At 36.2% G+C, this 14,779-nt stretch overlaps 1 protein-coding gene and 1 pseudogene across 2 annotated transcripts; one reads left to right on the top strand and one right to left on the bottom strand.

Annotated features, from left to right (window-relative positions):
* Positions 1-5,428: 5,428 nt before the first annotated feature.
* LOC143631126 (beta-amyrin 28-monooxygenase-like) lies at positions 5,429-7,945 on the top strand (annotated as a pseudogene). The gene is made up of 5 exons (XR_013153296.1): positions 5,429-5,951; positions 6,607-7,060; positions 7,133-7,320; positions 7,540-7,849; positions 7,931-7,945. The product of XR_013153296.1 is annotated as a beta-amyrin 28-monooxygenase-like (transcript).
* A 768-nt stretch (positions 7,946-8,713) lies between these two features.
* Positions 8,714-12,810, bottom strand: LOC143631164 (ruBisCO large subunit-binding protein subunit beta, chloroplastic-like). The gene is made up of 12 exons (XM_077100009.1): positions 12,607-12,810; positions 12,403-12,528; positions 12,175-12,312; positions 11,978-12,073; positions 11,002-11,244; positions 10,701-10,935; positions 9,891-10,060; positions 9,629-9,778; positions 9,434-9,538; positions 9,168-9,353; positions 8,974-9,097; positions 8,714-8,893 (listed from the first exon to the last, which is right to left on the bottom strand). Exons 1-12 carry the CDS (start codon positions 12,808-12,810, stop codon positions 8,880-8,882), a joined length of 1,791 nt encoding a protein of 596 aa, XP_076956124.1. The 3' UTR covers positions 8,714-8,879.
* Between the last annotated feature and the right edge of the window lie 1,969 nt (positions 12,811-14,779).

Genomic DNA, 14,779 nt, shown 5'->3' with positions numbered 1-14,779 from the left:
TGTAAAGCTCGAGTGTTAAATTGTAAAGGATGTAATTGACGCTTCCGTATCTTGAATTACCGGTTGGAGCAAACATGAATCTCAAAAGGAATTGCCAGCCCATTCTAGACAGGTTTGATTCCATTATGTCCAAATGGAAAGTGAAATATCTTTCGAAGAGACTTACACTAAATAAATATATAGGTGTCAGGTAGTTGGGCACATGCTACTTTTTACTTTTCAAGGCGTCAATTAAAACTTTAAAATTGCTGGAAAGTAAACGATAAAGATTTTTATGGGGAGGTGACAACGAAACACAGCAGTAAATAAGTTGGGTTGCTTGCCAGAAAATTATTCGAGACAAGGATCGGGGCAGTCTTGGTGTAGGTAGCCTTCATGGCGCTAACACGGCCCTACTAGCTAAATAGTAAACCTCTTTCAAAGGCAACCGATCTCCCGTTTGAGTCAAAACAATCTCGGCTTTACATAATGGGCCTTGGAAATGTCCTAGGTGGTACATGGAAAAGCAAACATGGTCTAGAAAAATCCATCCAAACCTAAACTTGAATTTCAAAGATCGCTGCTTAACAGTTTGTTTGGGTTGGAAACAACTCATTGCAAGAACTTATCCAAACTTGTTTGCTCTAGAATCCAAAAAATATGTTCTGCTAATCAAGGAAAGCTTTCGACGGCGTGATGGATCGGACGTGCAACTGAAAAAGGCAGCCAAATACAACAACAGAGTGTTGGCAAATTGTTGTTTGGCCCAAGTGTAAAGCCCAACCTAAGAATTATTAGGGTTTTATATATTTGGTAATGTCTTAGCTAGCAAGTTTGGTTAGTTTATATAAGCCGAGTTATGGTTAGACATTAGAAAAATATAAGTTGATGTAACCAAGTTAGGGTTCATTAAGAGTCAAACCGAGTTAGGGTTTGAGAGTTTGTAATCAGTTTTTTGAGTTATATTTTTTGATTAATATAAACGAGAGTTAGTCATTTAGTTCGTATTTGATTATCGGTCTGGGACTTGAATTAGTATCAGAGCCAAGTTCAAGAAATCGATAATCGGTTGGCGGCGAGCGGTGGCTTGAGGAGGAGCCATCAATCTCGCATATCGGAACCAAGTTGTTTTTTCCGAATCGGAGTCTATTTGTTAAAGCTGGTCAGTCGGACCTGAGTCGGCGGTACGGATACGTCGGAGCAGCGGCGCGGTACTGTTAAAGAGGTGCATCTAGTAGATTCGTGCGGCAAGTCAGAAACAATAGGTTTGAGTGTTCGGCACGAAACAGTTTTGATTGAAAATTGTTTGTGATATTTAATTGTCTTTACGATTAAATAAATAAGAAAAAAAAAAAGAAGAAGTGGTTTCCTCGCAATCCAAGGTGCATGTCAGGCTTGTTTGTATTTAATTGACTTTTGTGGTTTTTCTTGCAATTCAAGATGAAGAAAAGTAGCAGTTGAGCTTTCTTTAACAAGGGATTCAAGAAAACAATAAAAGGAAAGAAAGTAAAGAATCAACTAGGAAATCAAGATACAAGTGCTTTGGTGACAACGAATTCAAGAAAAGAATTACACAAGCTGGTTTATCTTTTTGTTTTCTTGGTTAAAACAACTTGGGTTTTTATTTGGTTAAACAAGTCGGTTTAATCATTCTTGCTGGGTATTTTATTTGGGTTGAGCGAGAAGGTTTGATTCAAAGTTTGTTTTATTACACCGGTTAAACGAGTTAGGTTTTAACCAAGGTTAGATTTATTTTGTGGGCAAGCAGATTCGGTTCTGAAAAGTTGTTCGGAATTGATTGGCTTGTATTTGTTTCAAAGAAGTGGAGCAAAGGGGTTCGACGTCAATGGCAGGTGACGAAGAAAGACCGGTAATCCAACCCAAAGCGAGTGGGGGGATATCGCTACAGGTTCCAAAGTTGAATGGAACTAACTACATCACATGGCGATTGTAGTGGAAGCAATATTGGATGATCCCTATGGGAAGTTGTTCAACCAGAAGAAGGTGCGGTTATTGATGCGAAGAAGAATAAACCAGCAAGATCGTTTTTGTTTCAAGTGGTGGATGGTGATATTCTTCTTCAGATTTCTCATTACAAGAATGCCCGAGATATATGGACGGCTTTGAAAGCACGGTATGTTGGGGCCGAGTGAGTTCAAAAGGCTCGAATACTAACGTTGAAAAGTGAATTTGAGAAACTCAAGATGGCGGAAAAAGAGACTGTTGACGAGTTTGCAAGAAAAATAACAAGTATGGTTTCAAAGGCAACAAGTCTAGGTCACATGTTCGAGCAAGATGTCTTGGTGAAGAAGTTACTGGATGCGGTTCTAGATAAATATTTCCAACTCGTAGCCTCAATCGAGCAAAGTGTAGATCTCAATAGTTTGATGTTTGAAGATGCTATTGGAAGACTTAAGGCATTTGAAGAACGTCTAAGAGGGAGAGAACGAGCTTCAAATTCACAAGGTCAGTTACTTTTCAATCGATTGGAAGGTAGTTACAAAGGCAATTCGTATGATCAATCCGGTAGCCGAGGTAAGGGTTGGTCGAGTTCACAAGGGCGTGGAAGAGGCCGTGAAACCGGAGGTCAAGACCGAGACGATGAGGACCAAGATGGTTGCGAAAACCGAGGTAGTCAAGATCGTGGGTCAAGTCATAAGGGACAAAGAACCAATGATCGTCAAAGGGGAAGAAATGATAGATCACAAGTTCAGTGTTACCGTTGTGATGAGTTTGCTCACTTTGCGACTATGTGCCCATAACGTATGAAGAAAAAGGAAAAATCTAATTTGAACAAAGTTGATGATTTTGATCCATCTTTATTTATGATTAAAGGTAATCAAAAGACGGTTTTACTAAATTAAGACGGTGTGATTCCAAAGCGTTTCGAAACCGAGCCGATGGAGAAAGATGTTTGGTATCTCGACAACGGAGCATCGAATCACATGACGGGTAATAAAGCGTACTTTTATGAATTGAATGAACAAGAAACGGGAACGGTGAAGTTCGGAGATGAATCTTGTATTGATATTCGGGGAAAAGGGTCAGTGTTAATTGAAGAAAAAACGGGGGAGCAGCGCCTGTTGACCGATGTTTACTGCATCCCGAGCTTACAGTGCAATATCATAAGTCTTGGTCAAGCAACAGAAGGTGGATGCGAGATTCACATGAAACATGATTTGCTAACCGTTAAAGATGATACAGGTAAGCTTTTGATGAAGGTGACAAGGACCAAGGACCGATTGTACAAGATTAGCCTCAAGATAACAAGTCCTGGTAAACGAACCATCATTGGAATGAAGAATTTTGCAGGTCGGGATCTTCAAAGTGTTGGACTGAAAGAATACAAGCTGGTTACGAGTCAGATTCCAATCAAAGATCCAAGTTCCAAAATTCAAAGTACAAAGAAGAGTGTTCAAGAAACTAAACGCGTGGTCAAGGAAGAGATTCAAGCCCAAAGGAAGGTGTCTAATGATCAAACGAAGCAAGTGTTACTTCAAGCTAAGTGGAGCCCAAAGAACATTGCAAGAGATCAAGAAAAGCCTCGGGAGAATCAAGAGAATGATGACAAGCGTGAAGTTAAAGATCCGCCAATTTCGAGTAGGAAATTAGGGGGTGAGTTGGGTGAGTCGGATACAACAATTGGGGGGGGGGGGGTGATTGTTGGCACAATTGTTGTTTGCCCCAAGTGTAAAGCCCAACCCAAGAATTATTAAGGTTTTATATATTTGGTAATGTCTTGGCTAGCAAGTTTTGTTAGTCTATATAAGCCGAGTTATGGTTAGTTATTAGAAAAAGAGAAGTTGATGTAACCAAGTTAGGGTTTATCAAGAGTCAAACTGAGTTAGGGTTTGAGAGTATGTAATCAGTTTTTTGAGTTATATTTTATGATTAATATAAATGAGAGTTAGTCGTTTAGTTCGTGTTTGATTATCGATCTGGGACTTGACAGCAAAATATACAGGAGCTAGAAAGAATTTGTGTTTTAATATCGAACTTCCTCCTCGTAACAGAGGATAGGGATATTTGGTTTCGGAAAGATTGTGAAAAATAATTAAGGTAGTTTCTTGGTCAAAAGCTTTAGTTGGCAAATTGATAATTATGCGTGGGATATTATAAATTTATTTCAAAAGTTAGGCATAAATTAATTAATTGTTTTATTTGAAGAGTTCTTTTAGTCTTAGATCGCATCCCTACAAGGATAGCTCTGGTTAAATGTGGCACTAGGATGACTGATGTGAATTGCGGCTTATGCAGCTCCTACCCGGAAACTTCTGAACACTTCATGGTGAATTGCTGCTATACTAATAGTGCGCGCATTAACAACTATACTATCCTGGCTGGGTGAAGTTTTCTTTTGCAGGTTCGGTCCAATAAATTCTACAACTCCCTAGCTAATCCGTAGCTAATCGTAGCAAAAATCGTGACCGATTTTTCCGTAGCAAAAATCCACATCAAATGGCTATTTATGTACATTAGTTTTTTCTATTATTGAATTACTGGTTTTTGTTCGTTATGGAGTTAAGGTAGAAATGATATATATTTTTTTTAAAGCGGCCTGAACTATTTTTCTTATCACCTTATCACTATGCATGTCAACTTGTATTAAGGTTTTCAAACGCAAGTTTACAATAATAGTTGTTGACAAAAGTGTTTGTTATTTTGCTAGTTACAAATTACGGAAAATTAGTTTTAAATTTGTTTTCTTTTCCTACCATTTTGTAATGAATTTTATATTAATATTTTTTAAATATTTTTATTTTCTCAAATTTGCTACGAATTTTACTAAACTTTATGTTATTAAGTTTTAAATATTAATTTTCTTTTTTTGCTACGGATTTTTGCTACCAGTTTTTTTGAAATCATTTTTATGATACTTATTTTCTCAAGTTTGCTATTGATTTTGCTACCCATTTTAGAATTTCATTTATAATACTTATTTTCTCAAGTTTGCTACGGATTTTGCTACCGATTTTATAAAATAATTTTTGTAATACTTACTTTCTCAAGTTGTTATGGATTTTGCTACCGATTTCATTAAGTTATTTCTACAATACTTATTTTCTCAAGTTTGCTACGGATTTTTTTCTTGCAGCGGAATATTCATGGCAAAGTCGTAGCAAAATGCGTCCCTGGCTAATCCGTAGGAAAATTGCTACCAATTTTTTTCGTAACAAAAATCGGTGACAAATATCTGTTTATGTAGTTGTGTCTCCCGTCATTTTAAAACGTCCATAACCTTTTCATTCGACATTTTTTAGAAAATTGAATTTTTATACGTAACGCTTTGTTTGAATATTTTTTAAATGGTTTCTAACATGGCGGCTACAACGAGTATCATCGAGTTTTGCCACTAAGAAGACTATAATATATCAATATTTTGTTGGTTAATTATTACTGTAATTTTTTCATCACCTAACCCGTCACCTATGAAGACTTTAACTTGTCCATGGATCATCTTCTGATATTAATTCAGTCTCACACACAAATCGTGATTCAACTTCTAGCAATCATCATCCTTCTTTGGATTGTTTACACGAACCTCAAGCACTCTGGAAGAAACAAAGTCAACCTTCCACCTGGAAGCTTCGGATGGCCGATCCTAGGAGAATCTTTGTCACTGCTTCGTGCGGGATTAGATGGAGTTCCAGAGAGATTCGATCAAGAACGGGTTGAGAAACACGGGAGTCCGCTAGTGTTCAAGACGTCGTTGTTTGGCAACCGTGTGGCAGTGCTGTGTGGTCCTGCTGGTAACAAGTTCTTGTTTGGGAACGAGACTAAGCTGATGGCGGTGTGGTGGCCGTATCAGTTAAGGAAGCTTTTTGGCAAGTCTTTGATTACAACTCATGGTGATGAAGCTAAGTGGTTGAGGAAGATGATGTTATCGTATCTTGGTCCTGATGTATTTGCTAATCACTATGCGGCCACTGTGGACGTCGTTACCCGTCGCCATATCGAAATTTACTGGCGAGGTAGTGAAGTTTTGAGATTAATTTGCTAATAAAAAACCTTATAGCTAACAGTAAGAAAAAAAAAAAAAAGGTTTGCAAGTAAGATGTTTAGGAAAGGACCGAAAATAAAAAACTAGACATACCTGCAGTGTCGTTTCTAAACCACTTGGAGTATGTTTTAAAGATGTGGGGAGTACTTAATCCCGACATTTAAAAAAAAGGGTTGTACGAATAGTCACTTTGGTACACCCATCAGCGTACTCTAGCTAGGAAACTCTGAGTACGTGTTTTTTTAAGTTAGCTTGCTAGCTTAATAAGCAAACTTAGATAAAAACAAAATGTGAAGTTTGCTCGTTTGACCAGCAAACTCAAAGCCAAATTCGCTTGTCACGCCAACAAACTCAAAAGAATATTCTTAGATCACTGTTGTAGCGAATTGCCTATTTATAAATTTTGAACAAAATGTCTACAAATGCAAGAAAAAGTCTATCGTTCATGAGATTTTTTGATCAATGAAGCCATATTTAACAATCATTTAAGAGGATGTATTAATAGTCCTTTACTCCTTTCAAATGAAATATATATGAGATCTTGTGAAACCCTTATTGACATTTACAAACTAAAATCACACAAACATTAATTCATCATAAGTTATGTTGTTTATCCGTATCCTAAGGAAAGGAAGAGGTCAAAGTACACCAAACCGTTAAGTTATACGCCTTTGAGGTTGCTTGCCGTTTATTCATGAGCCTCGAGGAGCCAAACCACATTGTAAAACTTGGTTCCTTGTTCAACATTTTCTTAAAAGGCACCGTCGGCATACCTATAGACTTCCCCGGTACACGATTTTACAGCGCCAAGAAGGCAGCAACCGCGGTTAGGACCGAACTCATGACGATTATCAAAGCAAGAAGAGTGGAACTAGCACAAGGAAAGGCATCATCTACACAAGATCTCTTGTCACATTTGCTTACATCTTCGGACGAAAATGGCAGGTATTTAACCGAGACAGATCACAAATAATATCTTGATACTACTAGTTGCTGGTTATGACACATCCACTATTACTATAACATTGATTGTGAAGAGACTCGGTGAACACCCTGATGTTTATGACAAGGTGTTGAAAGGTCAGTTATGTTCATTTATTATTGTGATTCTTATATACGTTGTCGGGTGACAAATGACAGAATTGTTTGCAGAGCAATTGGAGATTTTGAAGGCGAAAGAAACGGGTGAGTTGCTTAAATGGGAGGATATGCAGAAAATGAAATACTCCTGGAATGTTGTATCTGAAGTCATGAGACTAAATCCGCCCACCATCGGAGCATTTAGAGAGGCACTGGCGGATATCGAATATGTGGGTTATACCATACCCAAAGGATGGAAGGTAAATTTTGGGTGTCTGGTTTCTAATTTTTTTTTTCAAAGGAATTAACATATAAAAACATGAAATTAAGATTCTAACTCACAAAATTTTGTGAACCGAGCACATTAAGACTTGGTATTCGAAATTTTCAATTCCATTAACAAGCGCCCTCTTAGTCGTAATCATACTTGTGTCAGTATTGTTGTCAAACTAGCAACTTTTAGACCCTAAACTTTGCAGCTATATTGGAGTGCTGCATGGACACATAAGGACAAGACTAACTTTAAAGATCCGACACGGTTTGATCCATCAAGATTTGAAGGTTCAGGGCCACCGCCATTCACATTTGTGCCATTCGGAGGGGGGCCTAGGATGTGTTTGGGGAAAGAATTGTCCCCGATTGGAAGTACTTATGTTCCTTCATAACATCGTCACCAATTTCAGATGGGAGTTGTTGGTACCCGATGAAAAAATCAAATACGCGCCCATGCTTATTCCCGAACAAGGGCTTCCGGTTCGCCTCCATCTGAAGTTTGATGAATCTCAGCATGTATATATATTTGTAGTAAATCTCCATGATGGGAACTTTCACAGAATATGACAATAGTGATGGTTACATATATATCATCAGGGTCTGGATTTTTAATGTAGGAAGAACTACAACTTGTATCAAATTTAATACTATTGTGTAAAATTATGACTTTAATTTGGTTAAGCTTTATCTTTTACATTGGCATTATCCGAATCATGACATAAACCAAAACAGTTTTGCTCATGTACAGCACATCTAATAAAACAGTCTGCGTTAGAGTTGTTTAACGATGTTAGTTAAACGAATTTGCTCTCCGCCAACCCACTTTTTATAACTTTTGTATCAAATTCAATACTAATGTGTAAAATTATGACTTTAATTTGTTTAAGCTTTCCTGTAATTCATTTTGGGACCTCAACATGGCATGGCTTTATTTTGGTTCAGGTAGAGATCTTTTACATTGACATTATTCGAATCACGACATACATAAGCCCAACATGAAAACTGTTTTTCTCATGTACAACACATCTAATAAAATAGTCTGCGTACAACACATCTAATAAAACAGTTTGCGTTAGAGTTGTTTTAACGATTTTAGTTAAACGAATTTGCTCTCTGCCAACCCATTATTTTCTCTCAATTACAACTCATTTACAACCTATCAACCCGTTACCCCATTTGACTTGTTTTAATAATAGATAAGTTACACAAATCATATACTTACACGACTTTAAAACGAGTCATTCACTTAGGATTTTAAAACGTCGATTAGACGTCATAAGTCAATGACGCTTCAATAAAAACACATATCAGACAGACAAAGGTTGTATTCCAGCACAATTTCCACCACAAAAATACAAAACAGATTTACAAAACACAATAACAGAGATAAATATTTTTTTTTCATTTATACTCGAAATAAATCATGAATCATCATCATAATTCATACATGTTTAGCCGCACCCTGAAGATCTAATCTAAACCACAGGATTACCTACATGTAATTTCCAAAAATCCAATCTTATTATTAATTCCACATTTGACTCTCTTAGTATCCATAACCTGAAAACACAATATCAACATAAAATTAGCAAACTAAATCTACCAAAACACAACAAAAACATTTCACAACAATTACATACCAGAATTATCCATTGGGTTTCCAACAGGGACCGGCTCAGGCTCCTTAATCTCTACGACAACGCAATCCGACATCAAGAATGTTTTCGCCACTGATGAAGCATGCTCCAAGCAACATCTCACCACCTGAAATTTCATCCCAACATATGAATCCAAACGTTGATGATAACAACACACAACTTGATCGTTAACACACCTTAGTTGGATCGATGATTCCAGCTGTCATTAAATCTTCATATTTATCAGTTGCAGCATTGTATCCGAATCTAGGGTTATCATTGGCCAAAACCTTTTCACTAACAACACTTCCATTAACACCTGCGTTCTTTGCAATCAATTTAAGAGGGTAACTCAAAGCCCTCTTAACAATATCGGCCCCAACCTACAATTTGACAATTTCATCAAAAAATTAAGTACCAAAACAACAAAAGATAAAAAAAATAATAATAAATAAATAAATACTTTTTCTTCTTCATTATCAAGCGTCTCCTTAATAGCATCAACTTTAGAAGCAAGCCTCAACAGAGTGCATCCACCGCCAACAACAATACCTTCATCAACAGCCGCCTGCAAACCAATAGCATTGTACACTTGTCATATATTCAGAACAATTAAAACAAATAAGTATAAGTATAATTATATACGATGAGAACTCACCTTTGTAGCATTAAGAGCATCTTCGACTCTAAGTTTCTTCTCCTTCAGCTCGGTTTCAGTTTGTGCTCCGACTTGAATGACAGCAACACCACCTGAGAGCTTTGCAATTCTCTCATTAAGTTTTTCCTTCTCGTAATCTTGCTCGGCTATCTGTTTAAAGTAATATAAATAAATGTTTAAAGTAATATAAATAATAATGGAAATTCAATAACCAATTAAACATGTGCAAGTTGAAAAATATGTTGTGGTCATGGATTTTGACCTCGATAAGGTTTCGAATTTGCGCCACGCGTTTTTCAACCGCTTCTTGAGTGCTCCCGTCACCAACCATTGTAGTATAATCCTTGGAGAGAACGACCTTGGCAGCATGCCCCAAGACAGAACTGTCAGCTTTGTCTAAGGTAATCCCCACCTCATCTCTAATAACAGTTCCTATATTTGTAAAAAATCTATTAATACTATAGCCTTATAGGTGGTAAATATAGCTCGCATTTGGACAAAGATAAAATTGTATATGGGTTCATCCAGGTCAACTAATATTAGTCAATGGGTCAAACAAGCAACTATTATCAAACTTGTTAACAAGGGTCCAAATGGGTTAAGCATTATGTTTACGTAGTTTTGTTTCCGTTTTGCATGTAATTAATAAAAACGAACCGAATCAAATGTATAGATGTTAAGTTTTAATTTTGAATGTTAAGCAATTTACAAGAACTAAACAAATAATAATCAAATAATTATTAGTTAACAAATATATTTAGACCCAATTGCATTAGTTTGGGCCAATTTTCTTTTATGGACCAAAATTTTCAAGCCCAAATAGCAAAACCGAACCCAAACAGAAAAACCAAAACCAAATGGTTTTCAAAAACTCAAAGGACCGACATTTTGTTTTTGGTTTGGTTTTAGCCCAAAACCAACCCAAACAAACCCATGCACACCCCTACCCTTTTAACCAGTAACCATATTGACCAGTCACCTGAACCTGACCCATCACAAAGTGATCAAAGTCACAAGAAACATAGAAATCACTATATATTTGTGAAAATTTGAAAGCAAAAAATCAAATTACCTCCAGTTAAGATAGCAATGTCATCAAGATACTGGCTTTTTCTCTCCCCAAAACCGGGAGCTTTAAGTGCAGCAATCTTTAATGAACCTCGAAGCTTGTTCACAACAAGTGTTGCTAAAGCTTCTTGTTCAATATCCTCCGCTATTATGAGTATCGGGTATCCATTCTTAATAGCATCTTCCAACACACTAATAAGATCTCTTGCATTTGTTACTTTCTTGTCCACCAATAATAACTGCAAATAGATTTTTAAGTTACACGATATTCCTCAAATTTTACATTATAAAAATCGTTTATTTACCTTGCAGTTTTCATATTCGGCAACCATTTTCTCACTATCAGTTACAAAGTAAGGTGAGATGTAACCGCGCTCAAATTGCATGCCTTCAACAACATAAAGACTGTTTTCAGCACTTTTTCCTTCTTCAAGGGTTACTACACCCTTTCGTCCTACTTTACTTATGGCTTCGGCTATCATATTTCCAACTTCATAGTTGTTACCGGCACTAACTGCCGCCACATCAACGAGTTCACTATCTTCCACCTACAAAACAATTTTAAATAACCATGATTAAAGAAATTGTATTGTCCATATAAAGTCTTGTGGTTTTCTTCCTTGATGTTATATTGTTTATAACAACTTGCAAGTTCCTTAACAAATTTCTGAAACCATTGTTCATTTTTAAATGTTACGCATTATGTACTTTCTGCTGGTGTTAAAGTTCTGTTAATATTTTACAAGATGACTATTCTGACCTTACAACTGAGGGACAAAATGTGTAATTTTCACAATTCTTTTATTTTCTAGTTTTTTCCTTCTTTGTTTTACTTTTTTATTCCTTTCCTTACTTTCAATAACCGGTTTTAAAAATTATGTTAGTTTTTTCCTAAATGACTATTTTGCCCTTATAACAAAAGGGAGGACAAAATGCGTAAATTTCCCAACTCTATTATTTTCTATTCTTACTTTCTTTTCTTTCTTTTTAGCACTTTAATTACCATAAAAACATCCTTTATTTTTATTTAAAAAATTGTAACACATTGCGTCCTTTCAACTAACCGGTGTTAAAAATTCTTAACTTTTACAAAATTACAATTTTGCCCTTACACCTAAAGCACAAAATGTGTAATTTTCACAATTCTTAACCATTTGTCTTTTCTTTCTTCAACTTTCTTTTCTTTTCCTTGTGTACTCTTCTCATCTTTTTTACTTTACAAGTCTTATTATATTATGTCCGTTTCCACTCTTTTTTATTAAATGAAAAAACAAGTATTACCTCTTTTGAGATCAACTTAAGCTCAGCCACCAAAGCTTTAGTCGTCTTCTCAATACCTCTGGTAATAAGAACAGGATTTGCACCCGCAGCCACAACCTAATAACAACAACTTCATTATTCACAAAGACACAAACATAAAAACAAACCAACAAAAAGTCACAATCTTAACTCGAGTAAGTAAGAATTCACAAACCAACCTTGACACCTTCTGTAATGAGACCCTGTGCAAGAACCACCGACGTTGTGGTCCCGTCTCCCGCCAAGTCATTGGTCTTAGCAGCCGCTTGTCTAACCAGTTTTGCCCCAATATTCTCCACCGGATCTTCCAAGTCAACCTGCAAGTCAACCATAAGAATACCAAATAATAATCTTTCTAAATTCTAAATCTTTTCACTAAAGAATTCATTTTTAGCCATCAAGATCACCTCTTTAGCAACGGTAACACCGTCATTCACAATCTTGGGGGCACCATATTTGCTTTCTAAAACGACATTTCTACCCTTGGGACCGAGAGTAACCCCAACTAGATCTGCAAGTTTGTTTACACCAATCTGAAACAGAAAAATACGATTGAATGGTTAGAACATATAATAAGAATTTAACTATGTTACAAACTATAGTTGACTCACTTGCAGCTTCTTTATGGCTGACCCGTCTTTGTTAAAGTACAATTCTTTTGCAGCTGATTTGATTTGGGAGGCTTTTGGGGCCCGTCTGAGAGCAGGATTCGGTCTCCGGCCCAATGGACTAGAAGTTATTGAAGCAGAAGATGATAACTTGTTTGAAGAAGCCAATGATCCAACTGCAGTAACACCAGCAAAAGTCGAAGCCATCTGTGCAACGGAAAACCAACGTCAGAATAATTCTTTATTATATGATGATTATGTAGATTGCAGATGCGTTTATTAAATGCAGTTCAAGAAACAATGTTAAATATTCTTGTACATAATATATACTGAATACATAAGAAGTTATGTTCCTGCTAAAGTAAGCTCAAAACCAAGATATGGCAGTTAAATACTTGCAATAATAATGGTCTGCATTTGGTAAAAACCAGAAAAAGCAAGAAACCATATTCGATTCGTAGTTAGAACATGAATTTAGACAAGGGCTGCTAAATGGGTCATGTTCGGGGGCTGGAGGGTCGAGCAGCGAACAAAAACAGGTCACACAAATAATCCTTTAATCCGAAAAAAGGAAGTTTAATAATTTTCTTATATAAATATCTTAAAATTCAAAATTTACATATTTTTTTGTCTATTTAAGCACAGATGAATAAACAAAGCTGATTTATTTTTAAACTTTCAAAATTTTGTTATAATATTACCTTCAACACATCTTAAACAATAAGTAAATTAGCTAAATAAACGGGCCATTTCACGGGTCCATGGACCATGGTTCGAACCAAAACTGACCAACCGATTTAGAGTAAAGAAATGCATTCTTAATTATAGTGAATATGAACAGTGTTACGTATTAAACCGTAATAACAGTTGATAACTCTATTCTTTCTGAAAGCAAAGATTGAAACCCATGAGGCCAAATTATTATCTAATAAGCAGGTAAGAATTTGATAACCAGAAGATAGATTAATGTAAATAGCTTACCAGATAGATAAGAGATAGATTGCAGAAACAAAAATGAAGGTTTATGGAGTTAGGTGAGGTAGGCCAGTGTCAGTGTGCTTGCTAAAATAAATAAGAGTGAAGGCCGCGGCGGCATTATTCTCATCTTGAAGGTTCCAATTGATTGGGAGCGTTGGATTGGTTCTGTCAGATTACCATTTGTCTTTGTACCCGGATCCTCTAGAACACCGTCGAATTACTTTTTAGTTTTAAGATGGAGTAAAGGGTCCTTTCTATTTATCGGGCACGAACAAGGACTTTTCGCGGAGCACTTCACCAAATGTTCGTTTCATTTGTAGCTCTAGTTACACAAGTTTAATCCAAAGACTTTTCTTTTTCGAAAGGCTCTTTAAAGTGTTACGAATGTTGTCACTTTCAGTGGGTGCATTATCAGGGGCAGCCTTCGCTACCCCTCAACTTCTCGTCGGTAGTGTAAAAAAAAATTTAGGTTGGTATTCATGTTTCGTTACCCTTGAAAAAAAATAATGTTACCCCTATATGTTTTAAGCCCAATAAATTCAAAAATTCAACCCAACTAAATCCCAAATAAATGTGTAAAACCCAAACCAATAAAACCCATTAACTTTTAAATAATATATGTTATGTTGTGAAAGAAGCCTAATAGCTAAATATATGAGAAAGAGATGTAGGAAAAAGGGAGAGAGTTTATTCATTAGGTGTCCGTTATAATAATATACAATGGAATATATATATATATATATAGGGATGGGGAAACTTGGAGAATAAGTCAGTCAATTTTAGGTGTTGATAACCATATCAATATTATTCATAATACTCCCCCTTGGTTATCGACTTCATACGCTTGGAGATGCTGCCTCATTAAAAACCTTGCTAGGAAAACCCAGTGGGACAAAACCATAGCTAAGGGAAAAAGAGTGCAGCGCGTATTGTCTCCCCCTGATTTATATATCCTTTAGAATGGTAAACATCGATCTTCTGTGAAAGCTTCAAAACTTTTGTACTCGATCATTTGTGTCTTCGTCCCTTGACATGCGAATTGTTAAGTTGAACAATGTTGCATGATCTTCACGTGAAAACTTCTATTGTGTCATCTCGTAACCATATACTATAGTATTGATACCCTGTTGTGTTTCTCTGCATAATAAGACTAACAAAACTTGTTTAATGGGTTAGTAAAATATAAACACATATCTTT

This window comes from Bidens hawaiensis, unplaced genomic scaffold (assembly GCF_021521415.1).
Source record: "Bidens hawaiensis isolate Kalapana, Puna unplaced genomic scaffold, B.hawaiensis_p1.1 tig00005944_1, whole genome shotgun sequence".
Classification (NCBI taxonomy): Eukaryota; Viridiplantae; Streptophyta; class Magnoliopsida; order Asterales; family Asteraceae; genus Bidens; species Bidens hawaiensis.
The sequence above is the reverse complement of the archived record's forward strand: the minus strand, read 5'-3'. Positions and strand labels throughout refer to the sequence as shown.

Excerpts from the sequence above, each read along its gene's own strand:
- LOC143631164 (XM_077100009.1), bottom strand. The coding sequence starts at position 12,810 with ATGGCTTCGACTTTTGCTGGTGTTACTGCAGTTGGATCATTGGCTTCT. Across the intron at positions 11,245-11,977 it reads TTAAGTTGATCTCAAAAGAG|GTGGAAGATAGTGAACTCGT; the intron begins GTAATACTTGTT and ends ATTGTTTTGTAG. Across the intron at positions 9,354-9,433 it reads TTGATAATGAAGAAGAAAAA|GTTGGGGCCGATATTGTTAA; the intron begins GTATTTATTTAT and ends GTCAAATTGTAG.